Here is an 11,143-nt window from a genome sequence, read left to right on the forward strand (position 1 = left end):
TAACATTAACAGAGTCTTCTTTTTTAGTACAAACAGATTATTGTAGAGCTTTAAACAAGTTATGTGACTCACTGTACATTTAGTTTCCCATGAACGGAACAGAAGAACCATAACCGTGCTGCGTCAGAACACTAGGACCAAGGGGACAACTGAAATTCTCAATGCAATAATGTGACTGCCCCGCTCAGAGGGTGACCTGTACTACAATGCTAGGAAGAGGACTGATTGTCCAGTGACTATCGCCAGAATCCTTCCAACATGAACTACTTGCTGGTGATCAGCGCTAAACAAAACCTGGGGAAGCAAAATAAAAAAAGTCTTCTCTCTAGAGTCTCTGGGCCCATGGGTGAATTGGTCAGGGATTCTCCAACTTGTCTCATCAGAGCTTAATCTTGAAGGCCGTCGGCTGGACGATCGCTGAGGAGCCTGAGGATTTGAAGAGTGCTTTTAGGATAGTGTCAGGATCCACTTCGGCGGCGGGGTTAGGAGCGGCGCTGGAGGAGGACGTTGCGTTTCTTCTAGATTCCCCTTCCTTCTTTGCTGCCGAGGGGGTGTCGCTTAATCGTCTAAAAAGAAACGATAAATGTCAAAGTTTTTTTTTTTTTTTTTTTAGGGTAGGTTCACACGTAATGGATCTGCAGCGTCGTGAAGATGCCGGGAGCCCCGAAGCAAGCCGGAGCGGGGAGAAGGTGATGTATAAGCTCCGGCGGCCAGGGGGTTAACGGGGCAGGCTGCTGACATACAGTGGGATGTCCATCCCATTGAGAGTTTGTCTGCCCATAGAGTGTACAGGGCAGGGATCCACAGCGGATCTCGTTGCGAATTCGCATCGAAAAATCCGCTTCGGATCCATATGTTCACACTGGTTGGAAAAGGCTGCAGATCTACTCCAGCATTTCTGCAACAAAATCAACTGCAGAAAATCTGCACCAAATTGTGGATTATATATAAAGAAAAAATAGCTGATTTGGCTGCAGGGTGGATTTTTTTTTTTTCATTAGGTGGACAAGATTTCCAATCCACTTTGCTGCTATAGCATCCAAAATAATCAATATAAAATTAAATTTTAAAAAGTTCCAAGTTTTGATTGGTCAGGGTGTTTTGACCCCTTAATATCACTAGAGAAAGAAAGATAAAGCATGTGGCTGAGCACTTCACTCGCTGCTCTGCTTCGTTGCAGCAACCGATTCTATAGTAAGTCTAAGAATCCTGCCTCCAGCAACGAGTTGGGTGAAGCAGTAAGCAAAGTAGTGAGGCGTTCCCTACTCTTTCTAGTGAAATGTAGATTGTACTAGATGTGGATCAGACCTTAACATTTCTCTTTAATATATGGAACAAATCTTTTCACTTTAAAGTAACACTTACAATAAGATGGGCTGGTCTGATGTGATCACACTGCCGTTCAGATGGAGGTTGCATTTCATGGGTTGTCCTGAAAAATGAGTAGAATGATCATCAAAACTAAGTCTCAGAAGACGCAGTCAGTGAGTGTAGCCGCTTATCTCTATAGTAGTTACAGGATGAAAATGATCAAATGATTCCATATACGCAGTTAGATCTTTAAAGGGAACCTGTCACCCCCCGTGCCGGGGTGACAGGCTCCCGACCCCCCGTTAGAGCCCCCTATACTCACCTAATCCCGCTTCTGGAGGTGGTCGGGTGATGAAGATCTCAGCCGCTGCAGCCCAGCGCGCGCGCTGAGAGATGAGTCCAACACCCATAGAGAATGACGGAGCGCTGGACTCTCCTGTCATTCTCTATGGGTGTTGGACTCATCTCTCAGCGCGCGCGCCGGGCTGCAGCGGCTGAGATCTTCATCACCCGACCGGATCCAGAAGCGGGACCCGGCGGGATTAGGTGAGTATAGGGGGGTGACAGGTTCCCTTTAAGACTTAATAGCGGTGGGGAATGTATGGATGGCTGCAGGTCCCCCTGGTGCATACAGTCGATTGCTAGGGATATTGAAGCGCGGTCCCGCACAAAAACGGCATACACTTGCACATGTACTGTATGTTATCCCATTTAGGTTATATTCAGCACATTCAAATGAATGGGTCCAGCTACTTTGGTAAATGCTGACATCCCATTCTCCTGGGCTGCTGACTGGAGATGAGCGAATATCGAGCATGCTTGAGTTCGTCCGAACCAGAGCGTTCGGCATTTGATTAGTGGTGGCTGCTGAAGTTGGATAAAGCCCTAAGGCTATGTGGAAAACATGGATATAGTCATTGGCTGTATCAATGTTTTCCAGACAACCTTAGAGCTTTATCCAACTTCAACAGCTCAAACATGCTCGATATTCGCTCATCTCTACTGCTGACGTATAATCTCGACCGTACACAATCTAAACAAATAGGAAGACGCATCGTGAGCATCCAACAAACCTACCATCTAGGTATCTGTTGTTGTATTTCTTGTAGGCACCGACTGCATCTTCCTTTCTCACAAACACGACTTCTGCGACTCCCGGGCTCAGCAGACGGGCGCGCTTCAGAGCTCCGCATACACAGAAGAGCTCCTAAAAAAACGAAATGGAATGGAAAAATGGAATAAAAAGTCATCATAAAGAAGTATGCACCCCCAAAAATAGTGTCATTGACATAAACAAATCACTTCACAGGAAATGAAGAAACAACCAAGCCTTTATTGCAACTTTATGGATAGACAGAAAGGAAATACAAAGACATTCCACAACTCTCTCTAACTTGGTCCTCTCACTGACACTCACCACAATATCTTCCTCTGTGACCCTCGGGTGCAGATTGTTTACGGTCATTTTTGTGCCTTCTAAAGGACTGAAAACAGACTGAAAACGAAAGGATTTGTTAGAGGTTATAAGGCGTGAACTAAACTACAAAAACAACTGTGAGTTCATTGCAGTAACACTATAAAGTTCTAGGAGTGTAAACGGCTTCCTAACACAGGTCATAGATGGTGCGTGGGAGTCTCACCTCAGCTGGAGCGGGCTGAGCCGGGGTATTCGCCTCCTTTGTCACTAGCGTCCGGGACACACTGGTGAGATTCTTGGTGCGAAGTAAAGGTGCAGCAGAGGCAGGCGGCAGGGAGACGGGAGCGGTGTATGCATCATTCTGCACCACCTTGGTGAGAGGTAATGTCTGCCCAAGCGAGAACGGGTTTCCAGACAATCCCGGCTACAAAAGTAGTAAAATATTAGATAAATAGAAGAAAAAAAAAAAAATTGGGGGGAATTTTTATCTTGCATTTTTAAATTTATTTAAGCGTCTATACTGGTGGTGACCAGACAAAGGGCACTTGCATATAACACGAATATGGCACCCAAAGAAATGTATCGGCACATACTGGATCTCTCTGTGCCTAATATACATGGTAGTGAGAACAGAACTGAATTAAACTTTATGTGATTACCAAAGCGCTGTCAGAGCCCACTAAAATTCCTGCAGACTGAGAAAGTAAAGTTCTTTGGTTTCCTTGTATGATGTAATGTGGGACTTACCCTCTTCTGCACAGTGTTGGTAGCCATGATCTTCATCTGTTTGGTGGGGATGGGGGATAGTTCCATGTCATCATCCATACCCTCATCATCCATAGCTTGTGGAGACGAGATCTGCTGATAGAGAAGGGAACACACGGGATTATATCACTAGCCTGGGTTGTGACCATTAATATAAAAGAAACAAGAACCATACAAAATCCGGATTATTAAAAGTTCATTTACAAAGGCCGATCACCAGCAAAAGTAGGGTTTCCGATAATTGACCCATATAAAGGCTATACGTCTCCACTTCTCCTATACAAGTAAATGTCTTACAATAATTCCTATACTACACTCTGTATACTAAATCTCTTGCTGTATACCATAGAGCAGGGATGGGGAACCTTCGGCTCTCCAGCTGTTGCAAAACTACAACTCCCATCATGCCTGGAAAGCCAACGGCTGTCCAGGCATGATGGGAATTGTAGTTTTGCAACAGCTGGAGAGCCGAAGGTTCCCCCGTCCCTGCCATAGAGAATTGTATGTATAGAGTGGTTCTTCCTCCTTGTTGTTCTCCACCTTTCAGGCTCCTCCAACCCAAACACTCAGCACTCACTCAGATGCGGAAAACTGGTGTTTTGGTAGGTTTTTTTTGCTTTTGTTATGTATATAATCTGCATTGTTATGCATACATTCTAAATTGTTATGTATATAATCTGAATTGTAATAGTGTTATGTATATATTCTGTATTGTTACGTATATAATCTGCATTGTTATATTATGTATATAATCTGCATTGTTATATTATGTATATAATCTGCATTGTTATATTATGTGTATAATCTGCATTGTTATGTAACACTGTTTTCAGTAAAGCTATTAAAATGTAACATTATCCATCCTGCACAGGGAACGCCATAAACTGTGCCAGAATTCAGTGGTTTATTTTTTATATCACTTCCCAGAAAACATGGAATAAAGCACTGGTGATAGTGGGAAGGGGAGGGGCTTTTAAACTCTTGTGTGTTTTTCCTGTCCCTAGGGTAAGGGCCCTATTCCACCGGACGATTATCGTTCAGATTATCGTTAAATCGTTCGAATCTAAACGATAATCATTCGGTTGAAATGCAGTTAACGATTAACGACCGAACGAGAAATCGTTGATCGCTTTATAGGACCTGGACCTATTTTTATCGTTGCTTGTTCGCAAAACGTTCACATTGAATAAGACGTCGTTGGGTCGTTCGCAGTAGATGCGAACGCAATAGCGAAGAAAAAGTGATCGCAAATACGATGATAAGTAACGATTATCGTTCCATGGAAATGAGTGAACGTTTTCAGGTCTTTCAGCGGTTGTTTGAGATAGTTAATCGTTAACGATTATGCGAACGATAATCGTCCAGTGGAATAGGGCCCTAAGAGTTAAAAAAAACAAGTTCAATATATAAAACCTATATAGAGGTAAAGGGGTATTCCGACTTAAAAGCGCAACTGCCACTTATGGGGACATATCAAAGGTTTTTGAATCAGGACGAGTGGTGAGAGACGTGCGCTCCTCTACCTGCTCTATGTCTAATGGTGCATTTACACACAGAGATTTATCTGACAGATTTTTGAAGCCAAAGTAAGGAATGGATTTGAAAAGAGGAGAAATCTCAGTCTTTCCTTTATGACCTGATCTCTGTTTATAGTCTGTTCCTGGCTTTGGCTTAAAAAAAATCTGTCAGATAAATCTGTCTGTGTAAAGGCACCATAAGAGACCTGGATGGCCCCCATATGCAATCCTTACTGCTGGAACAGGTTGGAGGGATTGTGTTGCTATACATGACCACATTTTTTGTGGAAAGCTGAAGTACGGGCTTTCAAACACCCATAAAAAAGTGCAGCACACCAGGGGGAAAAAGTTCAGCTTGCACGAGCTCCCTGTAGTAGGAGATGATACACACACACACAGAAGGCTCCTGCCATCTCTCAATAAATTCATTTGCAAACAATCACTAAACAAAAGTATGAAGAAAAGTTGATAGTTATGAGGTGATTTACCTGTTTTGCGGGTTGATGGTTGACGACATTTATTCGCATTCCTTTTATACTGTTACTGAGACCTGAGGAAATTGTCTTCGGCTGTGAAATCTGCAAATAGGAGGAAAATGACAATTCCTTATTAGAGATGAGCGAACCTGGAGCATGCGCGAGTCCATCCGTACCCGAACGTTCGGCATTTGATTAGCGGTGGCTGCTGAACTTGGATAAAGGCTATGTGGAAAACATGGATATAGTCATTGGCTGTATCCATGTTTTCCAGACAACCTTAGAGCTTTATCCAAGTTCAGCAGCCACCGCTAATCAAATGCTGAACGCTCGGGTTCGGGTGGACTTGAACCCGAACCCAGTTCGCTCATCTCTATTCCTTATACATCCTAAAGATGATAAACTGTATGTAATTGGCTAGGATGTATAGGTACTGTAACTATCAGGCTGACTGCCCATCTAGACGGTAGGAGGTCTCAGCTCATACTAACTGGAGACAAAACAAGTGTTCTTGCCTGGATGGTCTTGGTAATGTTTATGGATGAGGACCCTTGGTTCATGGTGGAGTTCATGGTGACGGTCGGCGCGCTCCTCTTTAAGCTGATCTTTTCCCGAGCGTCCATCAGTTTGGTGGGTTTCCCTCCAATGCCGACCTGCTGCTTTCTAGAATTCAGCATCTCACGAGCGTCTGTTACTTTACCCTTTATACGGAAACGCGCATCTTTGGCGACTAATTTCTCACGGGCGTCTTTTACTCCTAGCTTCAGGCGGGCGTCTGTGACGCCGATCTTCTGCCGGGCATCAAACGTTCTCTGGAAGGTGGTGGTGGGGATGCGACCGATGGCTGCAGGCTGGGGTCTGGATCTCATACCGCCTCCCAAAGCCCCCCGACTATTCATCCTGAGAGGAAGGAAAGATCACACGTGTGTTAGACATGAAGCAATAAAGTGTGTGTGAACTGGGTCCTTCACATACTAAGTTAGAGGGGAAAACCTCCTGGTATCTATCAATATCCTGCAAAAAAATAAGGTATGGAACAGCACAACAGATTCTAGTTTCCATATTATTACATAGATGTCAGAATAGTGTATAGGTGATGGATGTCACTATAAGGAGCCACAACTTCTCCTGCTTTGTTCTCATGATAACTCAGACCTGACTGGTCAAAACATTTGATAAATCTCCTTAAAAGCTGGGTTCACACTACGTTTTTATTTTCATCTGTTTTTACAAAAAAAAACAAAAAAACAAACAAACAAACAGAAAAACGGATGCATTTGTGTGCATCCGTTTTTCCATTAATTTCCATTATTTTATTTTATTTTTTTTAAAAAAGGATCAAAATGCATCTATTTTTTTTTAACAAAAACATAGCTGACATGTTAAAAAAGTTAAGTGTTAAAGTTAAAAAACGGATGTGTTTTGACACTTTTTTTTTTTATAATGGAAGTCATTGGAAAAACATGCATTTTTCCATCCATTTTTTTTTGCAAAAACAAATGAAAAAAACGTAGTGTTAACCAAGCTGAACAACGAATGAAGTTCGTCCGAACAGGATTAAGCTAGGCATGCATCTATCTTTCCCAGGCAGCAGGTTGGCAGAACTTTCTGTAAGGCTGGGTTCACACTGCGTTTATGCAATGCGTTGTTTTTATCCGTAAAAAATGGATTAAAAAAAAACAAAACGGATGCATTTGTGTGCATCCGTTTTGATCCGTTTTTCCATTGTAAAAAAAAACACTGATCAAAACGGATCAGTTTTTTTTTTTTTTTGACGGATGCAAAAACGTAGCTGACACTACTTTTGTGTCTGTTAATAAAAAAACGGATCCTTTTTTTTTTTTTTTTTTTACAATGGAAGTCAATGGAAAAACGGATCAAAACGGATGCACACAAATGCATCAATTTTTTTCATTTGTTTTTCATCCGTTATTTGCAAAAAACGGATTGCAAAAACGCAATGTGAACCCAGCCTAAGGGGATGTTGAAACTGAGAAATCGGCAAGAAATCTCAAGCTTAATTTTACAGGTATTCCGCTTGAAATTCCGCTTGTAAAATATGTACGAAGCAATGTCTCTCTCTGTTGTTCAAAGTGGAATCTACACGCGGAATGTTCCACCGCAGATCTGCTTTCTGCCCAGAGAATAGACATGTCAATTCTTTGGGCGGATTCCGCTAGAGAAATCCCATAGATTTCGCGTGGCTGCGAGCTGTGAAATCCGCAATAAGCGTTCCGCTGGGATTGCGTAGTGTGCACATAACCTAAGAGGAGATTTCAAGCAGAGATCTTTCCTCTTCCCTCAGTATGAACATAGCCTTAGGGTCCTATTAGATGAACAGATTTTTCGTTTTCTCCGAATAACGACTGTAAGTGAGCGCTTTTGGGAACGACCTGAAATCATTGGCCATAATACACGGATTGACTGACGTTAGTGATACTACTCTGTGAACAATCGAAATAACGGACAAATGATGTGCACATACACAGAAAGGTTAACAATGATTTTATGGTCAGCTGAAAACATGGTGTAAAGTGACACTGGCTCAGTTGCCCCTAGCAACCAATCAGATTCCACCTTTCATTCCTCACAGACTCTTTGGAAAATGAAAGGTGGAATCTGATTGGTTGCTAGGGGCAACTGAGCCAGTTTCACTTTACACCATGTTTGATAAATCTCCCCCATTAAATAAGCAATTTATTGGCTGTTCCACCGCTGCAGCCAATCACAGCTCAGCTTTCATGTACTCTGCCCTGGTAAAACAAAAGCCGAGCTGTGATTGGTTGCTATAGTCAACACAGAACGTTCCGACTGTAAGTGATTTTTTGACGACTAACGATCTCAAACGACCCGAAATCGTTCCCCAATTACAGGGAACAATGATCGTTACTTATGATCGTTCGTCCGTACGTTTTGTCGCCGTAAGTTTCAGCTATGACTTCTTATTACACCGAACGTGCAAACGATCAAACGATAAAAACAAGTGGCCAACGCTGGACGTTTACTCGTTGTCTGATATTACACGAAAAGATTATCGTTTAAATCGGAACGATCTAACGATTTTTCGAACGATAATCGTCCCGTGTAATACGGCCCTAAGACCACGTAATACATCCCCCCCACACTGACCGAACAATGGTTTGCCCCTTGCACTATTCACTCAGGGTACAGAGATTAGCGGGGGGGGGGGGGTCCCAGCAGTCGGACCAACTCTAATAACTCTTCCTATACGCTACACAGGAGTTACAGGGCAACTCCAGCAATTTTTTTTTCTTTCAAATCAACTAGTGTCAGAAAGTGCCAGAGATTTGTAATTTACTTCTATTAAAAAATCTCAAATCTTCCAGTACTTATCAGCTGCTGTATGCCCTACGTATCCACGTCTTTGTCTAGGACATACAGCAGCTGATAAGTACTAATAGACTGGAGATTTTTTTTTTTAATAGAAGTAAATTACAAATCTATATAACTTTCTGATACCAGTTGATTTTAGAAGATTTTTTTTATTTATTTATTTATTTTGCTGGAGTCGCCCTTTAAGTGTTAAAGTGTAACTCCATCACTGCTCTCCCACCGATACTGGGCGGAAAGGTTGCCAAGACAACCATTAGACTCTAGACGGTAGTGATACGATTGTCACGGCACCCTGAGTTAGTGTAAACGCGATGCTGGAGTCACACTTTTAATTTTGGGAGAGCCCCTTGAGGGTGCGTTCACACCTACAGGATCCGCAGCTGATTTTCTGCAGCAGATTTCATTTAAATAACTGAACACAGCATCAAATCTGCTGCAGATCCTGTAAGTGTGAGAGCAGCCTTAGGGTGCGTTCACACCTACAGGATCCGCAGCAGATTTGATGCTATGTTCAGTTATTTAAATGAAATCTGCTGCGGATCTGCAGCAGAAAATACGCTGCGGATCCGGTAAGGGAGGGGGAGTTCCCTGCACGGCCACATGGTGAAGTGCCAGAATACAGTATTCTCAGCCCCAATGATGCTAGAAACTGCTCCTAGGTATTGAAAAACTACAACTCCCAGCATGCCCCGACAGCCTTCGGCTGTCGGGGCATGCTGGGAGTTGTAGTTTTTCAACCCCTGGAGTGGGAACACTGTATTGGAAGGAGCTTAGAGTGTAAACAAGGCCCAAAGCGCTAACTGCATGGCGGTGCATACGGGCCCATACACAGCCGGGCCCTATAAGTCACCGAGCACACACACGGCCCAGAGGCGCCCGCCATTACCCCCGTCCTTACCGGCTGTAGGTGCCCGCGCCCGCCGCCATGCCTCTCTTCCTGATCAGTTCATCTAACGACACGTCGGCCATGTTCCCAACGCAAAAACCCCTCCGCACCTTCCCAGGAGCAACTGTGAGAAAGTGGGCGGTCCCAACGCGCAATGCAGTGACGTCACGACGTCAGCGCACGTCGCGTTTGTGTTTATGACCGTCATGCACTGCGGCCGCGCTTCTCATTTGCATGTGAACGCTTTCACTTATAATTTTATAATAATCATATAGAGCGTCGTTACGGCGGTGATAATCCCCCGGGCGCAGGCTGATTAGTAGAGCGCAGATGTAGAGGCGGACGTGTAGCAGTGTATGGTGATCGCTTTGATGTAGATGAGCCGAGCGTGTAGGGGGATCTAGGGGATCGCCAGTGATCAGGTATGCCTTAAACTAATGAGTAAGGAAAATAACGAGCCGGGGTAACGCCTGGTTCCTCACTACTCATGTGAGAAAAATTTTTGAGCGGGTACAGGTCGCCCCGTGGAGGATCTGCCTACTTTGCGGGACCTTCAGGTGTAGTGATCTGCCCGATCCCCTTCAGGTCGTGAAAAATAGATCTCAACAGTCATTGCTTACCTACAAATACTCCTATAAACTAGAACATACAGCGCCATGGAGTTTATAGTGGCCGTTCCTGGTATTGCAGCTTGGTAAATTGGTATTTGGCAATGAATATAGATACAGGATAGGTCAGGGACAAGGGAACCATTGCTCCTCCACCCCTTAAAAAACTACAATTCCCATCAGTTCTGGACAGTACTTGTCCAAATCAATTTTCTGACTGTGGAAAGACCTGTTTAACCCTTAGAGGACCGGGGCCAATTTTCATTTTTGAGTTTTCGTTTTTTCCTCCTTGTGTATACAAGGCCATAGCACTTGCATTTTTCCACCTAGAGACCCACATGACCCCTTATTTTTTGCGTCACTAATTGTACTTTGCAATGACAGGTGGAATTTTTGCATAAAGTACACTGCGAAACCAGGAAAAAATTCAATGTGTGGTGAAATTGAACAAAAAAAAAACACATTTCTTTTATTTGGGGGGTATTTGTTTTTACGCCATTGGCCTGTAAAAAATTCAAACCATTGTTAACAAATATATGTTCCTTAAAACCGCTCCATTCCCAGGCTTATAGCGCTTTTATCCTTTGGTCTATGGGGCTGTGTCAGGTGTCATTTTTTGCGACATGTTTACTTTCTATCGGTACCTTGAGTGCGCATATACGACTTTTTATTTATTAATCGCTTTTTATTACAATTTTTCTGGATTTGATGCGACCAAAAATGAGCAATTTTGCACTTTTTTTGTGCTGACGCCGTTTACCGCACGAGATCAGGAATGTGATTAATTAGTAGTTCGGGCGATTACGGAC

At 43.3% G+C, this 11,143-nt stretch overlaps 1 protein-coding gene and 1 non-coding gene across 3 annotated transcripts; one reads left to right on the top strand and one right to left on the bottom strand.

The window, feature by feature from the left end:
- POLDIP3 (DNA polymerase delta interacting protein 3) lies at positions 1 to 9,880 on the bottom strand. Of its 2 annotated transcripts, none has more exons than XM_069968935.1 (9): positions 9,739 to 9,880; positions 6,002 to 6,386; positions 5,499 to 5,588; positions 3,476 to 3,586; positions 2,952 to 3,152; positions 2,729 to 2,806; positions 2,389 to 2,518; positions 1,366 to 1,432; positions 1 to 566 (listed from the first exon to the last, which is right to left on the bottom strand). In XM_069968935.1, the coding sequence occupies exons 1-9, from the start codon at positions 9,807 to 9,809 to the stop codon at positions 380 to 382; spliced, it is 1,320 nt and encodes a 439-aa protein (XP_069825036.1). In that variant the 5' UTR covers positions 9,810 to 9,880; the 3' UTR covers positions 1 to 379. The 2 variants fall into 2 exon arrangements, with proteins under 2 accessions (XP_069825036.1, XP_069825035.1); XM_069968934.1 differs by having other exon boundaries at positions 3,476 to 3,589.
- Positions 9,881 to 10,150: 270 nt separating this feature from the next.
- LOC138790191 (U12 minor spliceosomal RNA) lies at positions 10,151 to 10,300 on the top strand. The gene has a single exon (XR_011362871.1). It is a non-coding gene; the product is annotated as a U12 minor spliceosomal RNA (small nuclear RNA).
- The last annotated feature ends 843 nt before the right edge of the window (positions 10,301 to 11,143 follow it).

This window comes from Dendropsophus ebraccatus, chromosome 4, assembly GCF_027789765.1.
Source record: "Dendropsophus ebraccatus isolate aDenEbr1 chromosome 4, aDenEbr1.pat, whole genome shotgun sequence".
In the NCBI taxonomy this organism is placed as follows: Eukaryota; Metazoa; Chordata; class Amphibia; order Anura; family Hylidae; genus Dendropsophus; species Dendropsophus ebraccatus.